The following is a 17,576-nucleotide window of genomic DNA, read 5'->3' as shown; positions in this document are numbered from 1 at the left end:
TTTAGGAATCTTTATGCCCTCTGGAATCCCTCTACTCTACTCTAGAACCTTTTTAAAACATGTCTGAGTGCTTCTGCTGTTTGAATGAGTTTACTTATATGTGATTGGCATGACATTGTATGTCTCATTTCTTTTGTGGTCGTCAGGTCTTTCACGCAAAAGATATCCAAAAAAAAACACGGCTTCTGAGTTGTGGACTCATTTCCAAATGGCAATACAGCCACGGTAAAAACAAACACATAGCAGTACTGTAAAAACCACTTTACTAACACTGAACTGGTGCCTCTACTATATATACACACATGTAATACAACCGTACCTGCAGTATATGTATGTACATATTATTTTATCCTGTCTATATAACATATATTATTAATTTTACCACTAGTGCACACCATATAATACCATGGTATTATATTATTATGCTATTTATATACGTTATATTGTATCCCTACATTTATATCTGCATTATCTTGGATCTTTTTTAATTGAGTGTTATTTTCTTTTCATGCATTGTTGGAGAGTCAAGAAGTTCATTGCCGACGTCTGCTCCCCTGTAACTGTTGTGCATGTGACAAATAAAGATGTAACTTCACAACTTGTATATGTTCACTTCTCTCCACTGTTATTTCCACATTGACTAAAACAGGAGACACAAGCTTCCCCCTTTACCTTTGATAACCTCGAGCAGGCCTTTGTCTCTCTCCTCTCTCTTCAGGTGGATCATGTCCTTGGTGCGGGAGATCGTGTCCTTCAGCCTGCTGCAGTCTACAGACAGCGGCTCCATCCCCTGAGGGCTGGCCACACTGGAAACCAAACCAACCTCCTTCAGTGTGGCCTCAGCCTGCTCCTCCTGAGCCTTCAGATCGTCACACATAAGCTGGTGAGGACGAGACATAAAACAGTGAGAATGCTGGTTATTCTAGTAGCAGAATCAAAGGAAAAGAGTCAAACTCACTAATTGGAAACGGATTTGAAAGGACTTTAAAAAGGTCACCTGACAGGGATCGCATTTGACCTTATTGTGGGAAATTAGGACCTCATTTTCATCCTCATAGTACGTGAAATCGTAAATAATACTAAGGTTTATAAAATAAAACATGAAACCAAAGTGAGTTACAACATAGAACAGCTGCGTACCTGTATCTGCTCTTCTGCCTTCGGGTGTGACGCGTCAACATTACTGAGAGAACACTGGATGCTCTCTACAGCGGACTGGCACTCCTCTACCTTCTCAGAGAGGTGTTTCTTCACAGCTACCAGTTCCTCAAAGACGTCGGTGCAGTCGGCAAACAGCTCCTTCACCTGCTCCATCCTCTTCCTCAGCTGGGTTTCCATCACCTTATTGGAACATTGTAAAAAAAGAAACACTGATTCTAGGAGCCAGAATACGGTACTTCAAGCATTGAATGTGGATTTAAACTTATACATTTAATAGCAGAATGGTTGAGATCTATCAGCGTATTAGCTCACCTGCAGCTCCAGAGGTGCTTCCCGACTCTGCAGCATCGTCTGGATCTCTAACGACTTCTTGTGGAAATGCTCAATGTTCTCCTCATTTGCATGGATCTCATCCTACAGAGCAATGAAACGTTGAGTTAGTACAACTCATCTTCTACATATAGATGACATATATGGGAGAAATTCAACAATCAGGGATGACCTAAGTCAAGCTCTAAATCACTAACAAATACCTTTTTGCAAAGGCTTGCACTGAATAAGACTTTTCTTTCTATGAGAATCTTACCCTCATGGCAAGCACTTGTTGCTCGTTGTGGAAAGGATGGCTCTCTGCAAACAGGGCCAGTTTGACCCCTGCCCAGCCGTCCACCTCTCCCCCCAGCATCAGCTGCTTCTCCCACAGCTCCTGCCCCACTCGCAGGTTATCCATGTAGGCATCCGTCTTCTCCGTCACCTGCAAGGGCACGAAACACCAACAATATTCAGTCAAGTTGAACTGAAAACTAAAGTGTTCCAATCAGGGTTTCCAAACTAGAATTTAGTCTTTGCTTAACGTTTGCAGTTTTGAAGTTTTCTATTATTTCTCACTGACAGAGAAGAGATACTGTTATCTCAGTGGGTGGAGCCAAGCAACTTTGTTTATGTAATGTAATTATTTTTACATAGTAACTATATTTTATGGAAACACTGAGCGGCAAGTACATTTTTTTTTTTTTTATAAAAGTCTGGTCTACAAAATGACCTGTAATGTAACATTGTTCTCTCCTGTGTTTATGACTTATGGTGAATAAAGGTTGTCATGTATAAATGTTTTTTGTTGTTGTTATTGTTATTGTAATACTCGTTTTGGCCACAAGAGGCTGAAGTGCACCACTACCCCATGTTCTAAATAGGACTAAAAGCATTAATGTTTTAATTTCAGGTGAGTTTTAATTTCTTCATGCACTCTTAAAACAATTCAAAAGCTAAAAATCCTTCTTTGATCTGTCTTCTTCCTTGGGCCTTGCTTACATCCAGCCAGCTGTCCATGAGTGTGTCAGCTTCGGCTTCAAAGGGAGTCTCACTGCAGTCGGAGAAATTCTTCAGTTGGGACTGCAGCTGTCTGCAAACACCCCTCATCTCTTCCATGCGCTGCCCGACAGCACCTAGCCCCTCCTTAACACCAGACACCTGGAGAGACATACACATGTGAACATACAGTATACCTGAACACACAGTGACTGCCATCTGCTGGCCCATTGCATTTACTGTACACACTCCATGTGAACTTACCACAGTAATATTTTTTTGCAGGTTTTCCTTGCCCAAGTAGGAAGCCTGATCAATGATGCTCTGCTCTGCTTTCTGCATGGTCTTGCTCATGTGACTGCGGCAGCTCTGGAACTTCTTCAGAAGCTCCAGCAGGATGCTGCACTGCTTCTTCCTACCAGACGAAGAAAATAACTTTTTAAGTGATGTCTGGCCTGCTGTCGGCCTTACATACACTGCTGTCGGCCAAACGTAGCTATGGACAGCTGTAAGAATAGCTTACATGAATATCTTTAAAAAAAATAAAAAGGTAAAATTAATATCCTTGACAAAAATGTATGACTCGCTTTATAATCTCAGAAAATAGTTTTTTTTCCTAAGGTTCAGAGTGTTTCTTTAACCTACAATGGCCCTAATATGCCTTCCTGAATATTCCTGAATCTATTTGTTTATCATTTAATCTCCTGCCTTAACCTACCTGCCAGAAAAAGCTTTCTGAGTGTCCTTCCACTGAGTCTCCAGCTCCTCAAAGAGTTGTTCTCCTCCTCCCTGTTTCTCTTGAAGTTCACGGAGGTTCTGGACCTCTGCGTGCTGAGCCTGCAGCTGACCCTCCAAATCTGACAGGGCACGAAGCCTGGAAAATACAGGATTATTATCAAGACATTATTTTAGGAATTCAGGCATTTCATTCTGCAAGTAAATATCTTCCCTCGTCTTAAGATTCATATTCTAAGAAAGATCTCGTGTGTGGATGCAGTAAAGCAACCTTTCACTGAATACACATGAATGAAAAGGATGTCATCAAAAAATAAACCGTAAAAGAAAAGAGCAGACACACACACACACACACACACACACTAGAACCCTAACCCAGAGAATCATCAGTATAAAAAAACACAACACACACCTGTGTTGCACAGCAGGCATGGTGGGCTCCTTCAGGCCTTGTGTTTCGATGGTATCCTGCAGCTTCCTCAGATCCCCGATGAGTGTCCTCTTCCTCAGGCCCAGCGATTTGCTCTGCGTCTCCTTCTGGAGCCCCTCCTGCTGGGTGGCCAGCCCACTGTCCGCCTCCTCCAGCCTCGTCAGCAGGGCAGTCACCATGTCCAGGCAGGAGGCCGGGACACCATCCCTGGTGACTGTCAGCCTGGCCCCCTGCAGGAGAACATCCAGCCGAGGCGCCTTTTCTTTCAGACTGTCGATGCTCTGCCTGATCAGAGTCAGCTTGGAGCGACAGTCCTGCAGTATCACAGTGTTGCTGCAGGGGGCGCCTTGGACACCAGAGATGTCTTCATCCACAGTACGCAATGACATGAGGAAGCGGTCGAGGGCGCGGGCGGCCGCTTCACTCTTCCGGACCTGCTGTCGAAGCTGATCCAGGCTGGTTCTGTGAGTCTCGACCTCACGGGACAGAAGGAAGCCGTCTCTGGGGTCCAGATCACTGGATTCAGGGTGGAGACGGGACAGCTGGTCCAGCTCGCTCTGGATGTTGTCATCCAGTTCCTACCGCAAAAGACAAAGTTCAGTTATTGTGTGACCTCTTGATGGGAATTGTAAGGTGCTCTTGCGAAACTAACAGATTTTGTGAACATGTGGAATTCCCTTCCAACAGAACTCAAACGGGATCCTGACTGGGATCATTTTAAACTGAAACAGTTTTAAAATCGGGATCAGTCATGACGTCATAATTTGTTTTATGGTTCTTTATTGTATTAGTTTGTTTCTTGTATTGTTTTGTCTTTATTTTCTTATTGAGTTCTGGAGGTTTGTGTATTATTGTGCATACTTTTTGTTGAGTTTGTGTTTTGTGGCGTCTCTTTTGTGTTGGTTGGTGTCGGTGACTGTTTTCTGGGCCTCAGAGAGGAGTCACTATTAATAATGTTTATTATTGTAGGCATATCAAGACAAGTATTCATGGCTGACAGAAGACCTTGATATCTTTCAGGATGTTGGTGTTGGCCGGTGTGAAGGCAGTGATGTCTTTGGGATGTCTCAGGTAGCGGTCCAGGCGGTCGGTGAAGTCCACCATGTGGTTCTCGGTGGAGTCTATCTGTCTGAGGGCAGCGCCCAGCGAGCTGCCCCTCCGCTGGAGTTTGGACTGTTGGTCGCGCCACTGCTCCTGCAGCTCCGCCTTCTGCTGCTCCAGACCAGTGTTCCCGCTCACCTGCGAACACTGGTTTGCATACTCAGACCACAGAGACTCGGTCTCCTGCCGCAAGAACTGAAAAAGGAGTCCAACTCAAGATTACTGCCATGTCATAGGGATTGATTCACTTAGTAAATATAGTACAAAACAAACGTCAACTCCAGACACTGAAACAATTGTCGAATGATATTTCTGCACGCAAATATAACCACAAACTTCTGTTGTACCTGTATTTCCTGGAGACGTGTATGCAGACCTTTCAAAGAGACGGAGTCCGAAGGCACATCCTTGATGCTCTGCTCATTTTTAGCCAGTTGTGCTTGTAAAGACCTCTTACAATTCTCAAATCTGGAGATTTTATAAATTAAAACAAACAGACATCAAGTTAAACATGGAGTATAATAACCTCCTAATAGTTTCGATCAATACACTGTATGTTCTGTACGCTTATTAAATCCTAAAATGCGCTACATTCAGTCTACCTTTCTAAAGCCTCCTTTTTGGGGACTTCTTCCTCTACAGAAACCTGCTTTTCCACCTCCCTCTTCTCCACACTGACAGTCTTCGTCGTCACTTGAAACACCTGGAAAAAAGAAGAAATTGAATTTATTCAGTTATTATCTGTAGAAGGCAGTACACGCTTACAGGTATACATGCAGATAACATGGAAATGTGTTGGAGAAGTGCCAGCATGTTCTCCCTGAAATATACGTTTTTCTAATTGTTGAGTTCGATATAAGGAGTGCACAGTTTCAATGGGAGCGAGTCATACCTCAGCTGAGACCGGTTTGTCACTTAGTCTTGTAGGTTCGTTTTGTGTGGTCAGATCTTCACTGAGGGCAACAGGAATCCTGAGAAACAGAAATGAGGATAATAATTTATTTAGTTTTTTCCTTTAAAATGTTATCCTAACAGCAAAGACAGCATCTGTCTTTAAACTTCCACAAAGGCTTTGAAATGTTTGGCTCATGACATTTGAAGATTGGTAAAAAAAAAAAGGATCCACCTTCATCTCCAAACATCAAATGCAATTAGTCATTTTTACTTTTTTATTAAGTAAATCTTTCACCGGGCTGAGATGCTGTAACTCAGTGACACAGGGAGGTATATTTAGGATAACATTCAGTAAAAGAATATATAACTCGCTCACTGTCTGCTGTTTAGAAGACTGCTTTTCTCACTTCTCAAATAATATCTTACCTAGAATCAGGGAGAGGTACGTCTGGGTCTCCACTGAACTGTCTCTGGATATCAGCCAGCCTCGTCTCACACTCCCTCAGCTGAGTCTGGGCCAGGCGGTGAGCATCCTGTGGGCTCAGGGTGTCACACAGCTCTTTCAAGGCCTCCAGGTGCTGCCCTGTCTGGGCAAAGCTGCCCTCCGCTGAGAAACAAGCCTGGTGAATGTTTACAGAGCAAAAACAGTAAATAAACAGGCATGTTAATAATTTGATTTGAAGCCAGATGATTAATGCAATCAATTCAAACCTAACTTAAACATAGAAACTTTTTTTGGTTTTAGATTGATACAAATCTGAACAGATGTTTTAACTTGCTTGTCCAGCTTAATATCATCTAATTACATAACTTAATTTATGTCTCAAGCTTGGTTTTGACAGCTTAACAGACATACTGCAACACACAAGTCAATCCCCAGATGACAGCAGCCCACAGATGTACGGCACAAAAAATAAAAGAATGCTGTTTTCATCTTCAACTGAAAATCTGATTTATTCTATACCGCTAGTGTATGCAGACAATTTCACCTAAATTGGTTAATTTAGTGTTTGTCTTTTCAGGTCGAGCAAATTAGAATAAAATCAAGATGCTAAATATAGTCATATGGTACTGTAACACATCTGACAAAAACAGCACTCTTAAAGAGCAACCAGAAGGAAGTATTGCAATTACCAAGTCCCATTGACAGAGTCTCCATGGAGGCATACAAAGAAGACAGAGGAAAAGTTAAGCAGAGCAAACTGGCTGAATACCCATCCACCAAAGCACACCTGCCCGAAGAATAGCTTTAGTAATTTAGCTACCTCTGCTTTGTTTTCTAAGCGGGAGCTTAAGTGCATCTCACACTGCAGGGCAGCTTTGTTAAAGTCTTTCCTTGTTACATCAAAATGTAATTGTTGCAAAAAGGCTGAGATCTCAGCTCTCACAGCCTGGGAGATAAAATAAAAATAATTGAAAACCACATGACATGTCAGAACTCAATAGTATTCAATGAAAGGTTTATTATATGAATACTTTATATGCATGCAAATGAAAAGTCTGTTGACATTCATATCTAAAACTGACAAAAGCAGAAAATGTTGCAACAGTTTTAGGTTGACATGCACAAGCAATTATCTGACACATTTGAAACTCATTAAAAACAAGCAAATGTGAACAATCCCCAAACAGTAATTAAATTCCCAACACATTGATATCAATCTCCCACAGTAAGTGAGTGTGTCCTACCTCCCACTGTGTCCTGATAGACTGGGTGAAAGAACTCCATGTCTCTGAGCTGGGAGGGGGTACAAAAGGCCTCCATGCCCTTGGCTGCTCTCAAGAACTCGTCTAGCAGCTCTGGGTCCAGGGTCTTCAGAGTCTCCTGAGGGGAAAGGGACACATACACATTTCTGACTGGCTCCTTTAAAATGATTCCATTTCATTCAGTTAGAAACTGTAATAGAATAAAACAGTGGTATTGTGTTCATTTCGGCACATTTTATATTACACATTAAAGTTAATTACAGCAATCATTTCTATTTTAATTCCTCACCTCGTGTGCAATAAAATATTTTTCACCAAGACGGACCAACTGTGATTAAAACATCAAATGTAGTCTTCATGAACTGGGTATACTGTTTAACTGTTATAACAATTGGCAAAGTAGAGTACCAAAACAGACCTTTAATTGCATGAAAACTTTGCAGATTAAAAGCTTATCCATACTGAGTCCAAAGCATGTCTTTGATTGATTGTGCAATTACAATACAGAAGTGATTACATTTACCTCTTTCACTGATGCTTGCTCAGCCGATATACTTTTGTCTTTAAAAACGTTAATGGTTTCCATGATATGCTCCTGCAGACAATGCTTGGCTTCCTCAAAGCCATTTCTGGCTAATGCCTGGGCCTTGGCGTAAGCCTCTGTGTAGGCCTTGGGAGGAGCCTGGGCCAGGGCTGGAGGTTTAATGAGCAGGTCTGGTGACTCAGGCAGGGACTGAGGCAGCACATTGACCTGGGAGAAGAGAACCGTTTGGGGCTCTTGAGGTTTGGGTTGCGGAGGAGACTGAGTTTGAGGTTTTGACTGTGGAAGTGGTTGGGTTTGAGGTCTGGTCTGTGGGGGTGATTGAACCTTAGATTGTGGTCCAGTTTGGGACTTGGGGAGTGGTGGTGACTGAGCCTGAAATTGGGGCTGTGGTGGCAATTGTTCCTGGGGTTTGGTTTGTGGCAGTGATTGGGCCTTGGGTTGGGTTGGTGACTGAGCTTTGAGTATTGGTGCTGTTTGGGCCTGTGGTTTGGGTTGTGGTGTTGATTCAGCCTTGATTGATGACTGAGCCATCGGTTGAGATGGCAACTGGGGCTCAGGTAAGGGTTGTGGCAGTGATTCAGCCTTAGGTTGGGTTGGTGACTGAATCTTAGGTTGAGTTAGTGATTGAACCTCTGGTTGTGGTGCTAATTGGGCCAGAGGTTTGAGCTGTTGAGATGATTCACCTTTTGGTTGAGTTGGTGACTGAATCTTTGGTTGTGGTTGGAGCTGGGCCTGATGTCTGGGTTGTGGAGGTGCCTGCTGGAACTGAAGATTGAGTTCAGGCAGCTGAGTCTGGGCCTTGGGATTTACTTGTACTGATGGCTGTGTCTGGATGTGTGTTTGGGACTGGGCCTGCAGCCGGGGTTGAAGCTGAGGCTGTGCAGGAAGCTGAGGTTGGGCTTGAAGTGGTGGTTGCGATTTGGGAGGTATTTGAGCTTGCATCTGAGGCTGAGGGTGATACTGAGTTTGATGCTGAACCTGTGAATATTGCTGCGATTGAGGCTGGGGATAAGTCTGGGGCTGAAGTTGAGGCGGTGCCTGAATCCAAGTCTGTTGCTGAACTTGGCCTTGTTGCATCTGAATTGGATACATATTATAAGCTCTCATCTGTGACTGTTGTTGTTGCATGGCACTCTGGGGACTCATTTGGGGTTGTGTTAGAGCCCACGGTTGTGTTTGCATCTGAGGCTGAGTATATGTTGGCCCCATGTGAGGATACCCAGGGGGCATAGCCTGAGGTCCTTGCTGGGTTCCAGCTTGGGGCCACTGCTGTAGAGCCTGAACGGTTGGATAAGCCTGAGACTGTGGAGCTTGAGCCATTTGTGGAGGGTATGCCTGGGGAATAGGATGCCTTTGCTGGGCAATGGCTTGGTTTTGTTGCTCTTGTTTGGGTGTCCCCTGCTGGGATGGGGAATGACCCCGGGGGTAACCTTGCGGGTGCAGTGCAGGTTGTGCCTGTGGTTGCTGGACAGACATTGGGGATGAGACTCTAACTTGGGTCCAAACAGGAATTTGGCCCTGGGAGATATGGCCTGGGTGCTGGACCTCTGGCTGAGCATATGTGGGATACTGAGTCATAGGCTGAGAATGACCCTGAGGCTGGACTACAACATGAGCTTGGGTTTGATGTTGGGTCGAAGGTTGGGCGTGACTTGGCAGGACCATTGGTTGAGCATGGGTTTGAGCCTGGACCACGGTTTGAGGATGGATTTGAGCCTTTGCTGTTGGCTGAGCATGAATTTGAGACTGGGTCTTTGGCTGAGGATGGGTTTGAACATGGACCATGGACTGAGCATGGGTTGATGGAGCCTGGGAGATGGAATCAGGATGGGTTTGTGGCTGGGGCTTTGACTGAGGATGGATTTGAGGCTGATGCTTTTGCTGAGGATGGATTTGAGGCTTTGACTGAGAATGGATTTGAGGCTGGGGCTTTGACTGAGGATGGATTTGAGGCTGGGGCTTTGACTGAGGATGAATTTGAGGCTGGGGCTTTGACTGAGGATGAATTTGAGGCGGGGGCATTGACTGAGGATGGGGTTGAGGCTGGGGCATTGGCTGAGGATGGAATTGAGGCTGGGACATTGACTGAGGATGGATTTGAGGCTGGGGCTTTGACTGAGGATGGATTTGATGCGGGGGCATTGACTGAGGATGGATTTGAGGTGGGGGCATTGACTGAGGATGGATTTGAGGTGGGGGTATTGACTGAGGATGGATTTGAGACTGGGCCATGGACAGGGCATGGGTTTGAATCTGGTCATGTGTTGGTGGCTTAGGGGAGGGCGGCCTGACATGAGCCCATGACTGTGGATGACTACGAAGCTGAATGTGGGATGGCACAGGAGGCTGCATTTGGCCCTGCAGTGGAGCCTGCATAGGTGAAGAAGGTCTGATTTGAGCCCATGACTGCACTTGAGCTACAGTTGGGCCATGGGCGACATCCTGTGGCTGCAAAGATGTTGGAGGTTCAGCTGGAACATATGTTTGGGACTGAGACTGGACCTGTAGTTGTGTCTGTGTCAATGGCTGTGTCTTCATGGGGCTATGGGGCTTTAGCATACCTTGTGTCTGTGACTGAACTTGGCTCACTTTGGTTTGGGGCAATGTCTGCAGTGGTTGCTGCTTCACTTGCAATTGGACCACTGGCTGAGATTTAGACTGAACCACAGTTTGGGGATGTGACTGATTTTGCGCTGTAGTTTGTGGGTGAGGCTGAGCCATAGCTACAGTCTGGGATTTAGCCTTGGTGTCTGAATCTGGTTGAGCCTGTACTACAATAGGCTGTGGGGTTTTTTCCAGTTGTTGTTGCCGCAGCAATTTTTGGTGTTGCTTTTGCGTTTTTTCCAGTTGCTGTGGTTGTTGTTGCTGATGCTTCTCTTTTTGTTGTTGTTGTTGCTGCTGCTGCTCTAGAGTTTGAGGTTGCCGTGTTTGTTTTTGTTGCTCTTTTTGATGTTGTTGTGGCTGCTTAGTAACCTTTGCACGTCCCTCAGGCTGTGTACTTGCATTTGCTGAAGGCTGTGGAACCACCTGAACTGACCCCGCTGTCTCTCTGTCTGACAGTGGCTGAGATGGTCTAGTCTGAATAGGTTCATGAGTTGAATCCTGTTCTGGAGTTTTATGCTCTCCTGAGGCTGGCTTCTGAAGCCATGGCCGGTTCTTTAGGGCCTGAGTCTTTCTGCTTTGAAGCTCCTCAGAATTAAGAGGCGGTTTCTTTACAGGTGGTTGTTGAACTGAAGTCTGCTCATGGGGCTCTGGTGTTTGTCTGTCTGTTACCACTTGCTGGCGATCTTGATATGGAAGCATTTCTACCTGCTGCTCCACCTGTTGTTGTTTCTGCTTTAGTTGGTGTGGTTGTGTTTGCATCGGCCCCTGCAGATGCACTTCTTGTGGTTGCTGTTGCTTGAGTTTTTGCTGCTGTAGCTCTTTTTCTGTCTGTCTGTGAAGTTGTTCTTGCTGCAGTAGCTGTTGCTGCTGTATCAATCCTTGTTCCCTGAGTCTGATGCTGTTCTTGTGAAGCGGTCTCTGGCCAGGCCTGAGCCTGGACTTCTGGTGGCGAATTTGTCCCGGTCTGCTTCACGGCTTGTGCGTAGGTATATGGCATAGGAGGAGAAGTCATCTTTATTTCTCTGTATTCCTGCACGACGATCTTTGGCACAAAGGTTCCATGACAATCAACTAACTTAGTCTCAGGCTGCTTTGTTGGCCATATTACGGATTCTGGCTCTGTTAGATGTTGAGGCTTTTTTGATGGAGAAGTCACCCTTTCTTCTCTGTATTCCCGCACAAAGGTTTCATGACCCTCATCTGACTGTCTCAGATGGTGAGGCTTTTCTTTAGCCTGTTTAAATACTTTAGATGGAGGAGAGCCTTCTGGAGGGCTTCTGCTTCTTCTAGCTCCCAGGCTGCTCAGCATACCTACAGCTTCCTAGAATAAAAATCACACACACACACACACATTAGAAAAAGTGACATTGTAATTATATTATAATAATATACTCTGCTGTGCCCTTCTCATTTTGTAAGTACAGATCATGCAAAACTCAATGGCTTGCTCAGTTAATTTACAAAAATAAAACTAGCCTGTGACTGTGCAACAGCGGCTCGCACTCGGTCCTGCATGGCAGAGGAGTGGAGGTACTGGATGGGAGAGTTCTTCTGACTCGTCATCACCATCACCTGCAGGTCCTGCTCCTCTGTGACCACCTGTCCCTCCAGCTGTAGACCACGGGAAATCAGAACCTGGGGGGAGAAATGGTGTTGAACATGATCAGCATTTCCTCAGTCCTTCTTTATGAAAGGACAAAAAGCTTGTAATTGGAGCTTTGACTATTTCAGAGAATACAAAGTTGGATAGACAGTTTCAGCAGAACAACCTTTCTTTACTGTGAATCATCTTACCCTGGCTTGTGGGTCCTGGCCTCGCTGTTGTTGTTGTTGTTGTCGCTCTGCAGCCCTCAGTAGCTGGTAGAGCTCCCGGGCTTCAGTCTCCCAGTGCAGGAGTTCAGCCAGGCGACTGTCCAGACCTGACACACTGTGCTGCAGCTCTGTACACACCTGTTCTGCCTCAAACAAGGTCTGCATCACCTGATGACATTCGGGAACGGATTGTAATAAATGGATTATATCACAGTACATCCTGTACATTCACAAATGGCAGCTGTTAGAAGCTATTTGGTGACAAAAAGTGATGAACAAGGCAACAAAACATAAAGACTTGAATGCTTATGAACACAGCTGTATGAAAGAAGCATTAAAGGGAAATAAACGTACTTCAGGTATAGCAAGCTTCAGTTTCTGTAACTGATCCGCTGGGCATTCTGGGGAGGGATTGACAGCCTCAAGATCCACTTCTTTTATTTTCCTCATGATGAGCTGAAGGGGAAAAAAAGAAAACAGTCAATTCTAAAGAGACGTATCTGGTCATTTAAAGTTACAAATAAAACTCTCTGTTCTGCATCCTCAGATCTGTTATTTCTAATTCTGACCAGACGATTTCACAAGCAATCATTACACTCAGTAATCAAAAGGTCTCATTGATTTCTTGGATCTTATTGGTAATTTTCTGATTATAAGCATGTATATGTATATGTAAGCACCAGACTGAGATTGCTTTATCCAAATGCTCTGAAATTGTACATGTGATATTTATCTGCTCAGTGACTCAGTGTCCAATGTTAAGACAGTAAATGGTTAAGAACAGTTGTGACTCCACCCTGTGTAATTTAATCATGCATTAGTCCTACCTGTATTCTTTTTCTGTAGGTGCGCAAGGGACATGCCATGGCCTCCAGAGGCTCTTTGAGAATGTGAGTGGCCTCTCTGATCAGAGCTTGAATGTCCTGCGGTTGGGTATGGACGTCAGCACTGGGCTCAGCCACGCTGTCCTGGAAAAAGCACAAGTAACACTGTTAAATATCAGAGAGATTCCAAGACAAATACAATAATCAGACAGACACTTACAAAAAAATTATAATTTTATTTTACCAGATGAGCCAATTCAGAAAGTGTTTGGACAGTTAAGTTTGAAGATAGAACCATAGCACACGTGTTTATTTATAGGAATCTATATAGCATTACTACCACAGTGGACATGATACAATAGTCTGATGTAATAAATTCTGTTGTGGTATTTATAACACCTGTCCAATATGCAATCAAATATCTGCATTTATAATGGCCTCCACACATCAACGTAAAAGGTGGAGTACAACATTCAAACTGGAAGCCACTCCTTAAATTCTCAGCATGGGAATAATTATAACAATGGGACAATCATAGCTTCAATGCCAAAGGTCTGAGACATTAAGCTACCAAAATCCCTGCTATCACATGACAGCAAATGAACAGGGAAGAACAAAGCCACTCGTCAAGAAATAGCCCAGCAGAAAATGACACATGCTTTATCAAACATATCAAAAATGCAAATAATTCTCGTTACAGCTTGAGGTAACATGACAGCAAAGACAGCTTAGGGCCTACGACGTGAGAAACACAAAGAGGCACTGATCAAACAGCATCAGATTTCCTGTTTGTCACCAACCAGGTTTTTCTTGTTCTGTAACTTACTAATGCATTTCTCTTGAAGAACTCGGCCCACTGCATGTTGAGTCTGCGCAGCTCCTCTGCCAGGGTCCTGCTGGTCTGAGGGTCTGTCGATTCAAGCAGGAAGTTACCCACCTCGTTCAGGTGGGCCTGTCGGGAGCCCCACTCTGCCATAGACTCAGAAGTCACCTTAAAACAACATGAATAAAGCAATCTTAATCAACAAGGACGATGGCGTACATTTTTCTTTTTGTGACATATATTACCAGACTGCATAGTAGATAAATATGCTGCTGCGGGGGAATTAGTCCAGTGAAAAAGGCAAAAGCAACTAGCTAATTTATGAATCATGTTTTTTATGCCAATAACTGAATATTCTATATAGGTTCTTATATTTTTTGCATCAATAATACCTCTGGTCTGTGGCTATGGCTGTGTGTTGCAGAGCCCTGCTCCAGCCAAGCCTGCAGGGAGCTGAAGCCATCGCTGTAGGAGTCCCAGGCAGACAGGACCCGTCCCATGGTGCTCTTGGCTGTGGTCACCTCTTCCAAAACCATGGCAGTGTCCTCCTCCAGCTGCTTCACCTGCTGACTGACGGTATGGTAGTCTGTAGCTGAGTAAGCAAAAAAATCAAAAGCTGTCAAAAACTCAAGTCAATCCAAGAATGAATCCATGAACGGGCCTGAACACCAGCGAAAGGTTTTAAACTTACAAAGAGCAGATTTGCTTGAAAACCTCTCAGAAACCTGCTTCAGCTTATGAAGAGCTGCTTCCAGCAAAGACGGTAACTCCTGTGTGTTTACCAGATCCTGTGTTCAAAAAGAACAAGTCACAAACACAAACAGCCATGCTCACTACACGGTAGAAACAACATCTTTGGATGGCGAGGTGAGAAACTGAGGGAGGACCCTTGTTATTCTTAGACCTTTACCACTAGTGGGGCCAAAGGTCACTGGTCGTCTGTTTAGAGAATGGCGGCAGAGGACAGGTCATGCGGTTGACAAAATCAAAAGAGTTTTTTCTCTCCACAACGGCCAGTTTACAACTTCAGCTGTCAGTCTCAGCTGTATATTATCAGATGTTTCGCATGCTAAAAACATAATTATCTCCGCGTGGCATAAGCCTGGAGGGCATTCAGTTGTTTGTTTGTGTGTGTGTGTGTGTGTGTGTGTGTATGTGTGTGCATGCGGGTGGGATGCTTAATATTTTTGTGCTGATTTATGACTGTTTGCTTTGTCTTAGCAAAAAAACTGACATCCATAGAAAAGTCTCATTTAGTACCATTTGGCAGATGATTTCCATACGCGATATGTTACAGTCCACTACATTTAGGCACAAAACGAGATGAGTACATCCCTGTCTTTGCTATCTTTGCCGCCATCTTGACTGTTGACTGCCGCCAAACAACTGAGGGACATTCAATTTTTCTTTGCTTGGGAGGGGAGATGGAGACACACCTGGTGGAGATGGGCCCTCTAATAAGCGCACTTTTCTAGTCGACTAATGTTAGCTGTATCATGTACCTTAACATAACGATATTATCAAACAAAATCTAATACATACAATGTATAAAGCACTCTCGTACCTGTTCCTTCAAACCACTCCCAATAAATGAAACTGTTTCCTGATACCAAATCTACTTACATCCCATTCTTGCAGCAACACCCTGACAGCCTCCGGGGAGATGTACGGTCTCTTCCAGACGCGCAGCTTGGTCCTGATCTGCCCCAACAGATCTAAAACCGAGTGGCGGTGTTCCCGGTACTCCAGCTTGATCCCGTGGTATTTAGCAGTCACTCTCACGCTGGTGAACCTGGTGAAGACATCGTTGAATGAGGTTGTGAAAATCAAAAGGAGAAACAAACAACAAACTCCCCGTTAAACATTATGTTAAACATTATGTTAAACATTATGTTAAACATGTGAAACATTATTGTTGTAAATGTCACTGGCCCGGGAAACCTCTCATTTCTTTGATTCATAGCCAACATTCCTAAAATAAACTGGTATAATGCTCAAAGCTTAAAGCTTCTCTGGTATCAGTATCAAATGAAAACTGTCTCACTGAATCAACATTTGACACAGTTCTTTATTAGCATAGGACAGAATTATACAGTGTGTTCTGTCACCTAAACTGTGGCCTTGAGTAAACCCAGGTTATGACATTAGATGCACTATTAAGAAATGTATCTTTAGGGAAGTAATCAATTCAAGCAGCGTCCGTACAGTTAATACGATTTCACACATGAACACACACACACACTTGTGCCCTCACCTCCTCTTCAGTTCATCCATCTTGTCCGCAGGAACCATCATGTTTCCATCTTCATCCAAGTTCTGGAAGGACTGGAAGGTCTTCACCTGCTGCGGCATTTCCTCCAGGCAGACCTGCAGCAACATTGCATACATTTAAATATTCTACATAATCATCATCGCTGCTTCTAAAAGTCCATATTTTAAAGCCCCAGAACAAATATTCCAGGAATTGACTTCTGTGCCAGTTTGAAATCATTGTTGTATTCTCTGAATCTCTGTCATTCTTCTTAATTAACAAATGAACAAAGCGGCTATTCTGCAGATTATTTATATTTTAAATGTGGAAACTTTGCCTGAGGAACATGGGTTTACTAAGTCAGTGTTATTGTTTCATTATTTGGCTCCCTGAAGTCGTGACGTTTAGGTAAATATTCACTTTGAGGAGCTCCTGTTTCTCTCTGGCTTCGTCAGCAGCTCGGCCGTGATCCTGCGGGTCGCCCTCCTCCTCGGCCAGAGCCTTCTCTGCTTTCAGCAGCCAGCGAGCCACCGAGGTCAGGGGGGCCGGGAGACTCCGATCTAACTCCACTTTGTATTCACGAAGCTAAATGGAAAAAAACATTTACTTACGAGTAAACTCAACGTCTTTCTAATTAAAATGCATATAGACACAAGTGTAGAAGAGTATATGTATGTATATATATATATATATATATATATATATATATTTTTTTTTCCTACACAAGCTTTACAGTTTATTAAGGTCTGCATGGGAGAAGAGATTTGAGTGAAAATGACCTTCTCAGTGAGGGAGTCCCACGCCTCTCTGAGAGCCCGCTGCTCATCGCTCAGTTTCGGGGTTCGTCTCATCGATGTCAAGAATGGCATGATGGGACGCCGCTGCTCGTTAAAGGACACCAGAAAGGTCTGAAATACCTGAAGGGTGGAAAAGGTCATCTTTAGTGCCTCTCTTGTCAAGTTAAAGACAAAAATAATAGATTGAAATGAGCAAATTTAAAAGGATCAACTTTTCTTTGCAGGACATTGATGACAAGCTATACCATTTATGGAATTTTTAAATATATCACCATTTGCAAAACCACTGGTGTGAGTCAGAGCTTTCTGCAATTGTATCATCGGCCTGTTGTAATAATAATAATAATAATAATGCTACAATGTTTCGGCGTAATGTATGTCGACAGGCACGAGGTGGAAACGTACATGGTATCTCTCTGAGTAGGTCTCTCCCTCTGTGGAGTCCCATCCCTCCAGCAGCTCGTCGTAGGCCTGAACCAGCCAGCATGTCACTTCCTGCGCCTTTCGATCAGGCGCCACCTGACAACGTGGACAAAACAAAAAGTTGTTGACTGAGGACAAATGAACAATTTCAGGCTAAACTCA

The 17,576-nt window shown here is 44.0% G+C and overlaps 1 protein-coding gene across 1 annotated transcript in view; it reads right to left on the bottom strand.

Moving 5' to 3' along the window:
- Positions 1 to 17,576, bottom strand: part of syne2b (spectrin repeat containing, nuclear envelope 2b) — a 109,176-nt gene that overhangs the window by 71,891 nt on the left and 19,709 nt on the right. Inside the window, 33 exon segments of the mRNA XM_029426837.1 lie at positions 673 to 880; positions 1,141 to 1,341; positions 1,474 to 1,575; positions 1,748 to 1,915; positions 2,473 to 2,631; positions 2,734 to 2,884; positions 3,188 to 3,343; positions 3,617 to 4,212; positions 4,640 to 4,930; positions 5,083 to 5,206; positions 5,365 to 5,438; positions 5,628 to 5,706; positions 6,056 to 6,249; positions 7,319 to 7,348; positions 7,350 to 7,454; positions 7,860 to 8,087; positions 8,564 to 8,645; positions 8,691 to 8,957; positions 9,114 to 9,431; positions 9,489 to 10,250; positions 11,690 to 11,805; positions 11,961 to 12,119; positions 12,279 to 12,464; positions 12,651 to 12,752; positions 13,124 to 13,264; positions 13,947 to 14,111; positions 14,336 to 14,535; positions 14,635 to 14,731; positions 15,567 to 15,735; positions 16,198 to 16,310; positions 16,615 to 16,779; positions 16,974 to 17,111; positions 17,397 to 17,510. Coding sequence (XP_029282697.1) covers positions 673 to 880; positions 1,141 to 1,341; positions 1,474 to 1,575; positions 1,748 to 1,915; positions 2,473 to 2,631; positions 2,734 to 2,884; positions 3,188 to 3,343; positions 3,617 to 4,212; positions 4,640 to 4,930; positions 5,083 to 5,206; positions 5,365 to 5,438; positions 5,628 to 5,706; positions 6,056 to 6,249; positions 7,319 to 7,348; positions 7,350 to 7,454; positions 7,860 to 8,087; positions 8,564 to 8,645; positions 8,691 to 8,957; positions 9,114 to 9,431; positions 9,489 to 10,250; positions 11,690 to 11,805; positions 11,961 to 12,119; positions 12,279 to 12,464; positions 12,651 to 12,752; positions 13,124 to 13,264; positions 13,947 to 14,111; positions 14,336 to 14,535; positions 14,635 to 14,731; positions 15,567 to 15,735; positions 16,198 to 16,310; positions 16,615 to 16,779; positions 16,974 to 17,111; positions 17,397 to 17,510 — 6,160 coding nt within the window.

Source organism: Cottoperca gobio, unplaced genomic scaffold (assembly GCF_900634415.1).
Source record: "Cottoperca gobio unplaced genomic scaffold, fCotGob3.1 fCotGob3_245arrow_ctg1, whole genome shotgun sequence".
Taxonomy (NCBI): domain Eukaryota; kingdom Metazoa; phylum Chordata; class Actinopteri; order Perciformes; family Bovichtidae; genus Cottoperca; species Cottoperca gobio.
Note: the sequence above shows the minus strand (reverse complement) of the source record. Positions and strands in the feature narration are given on the sequence as shown.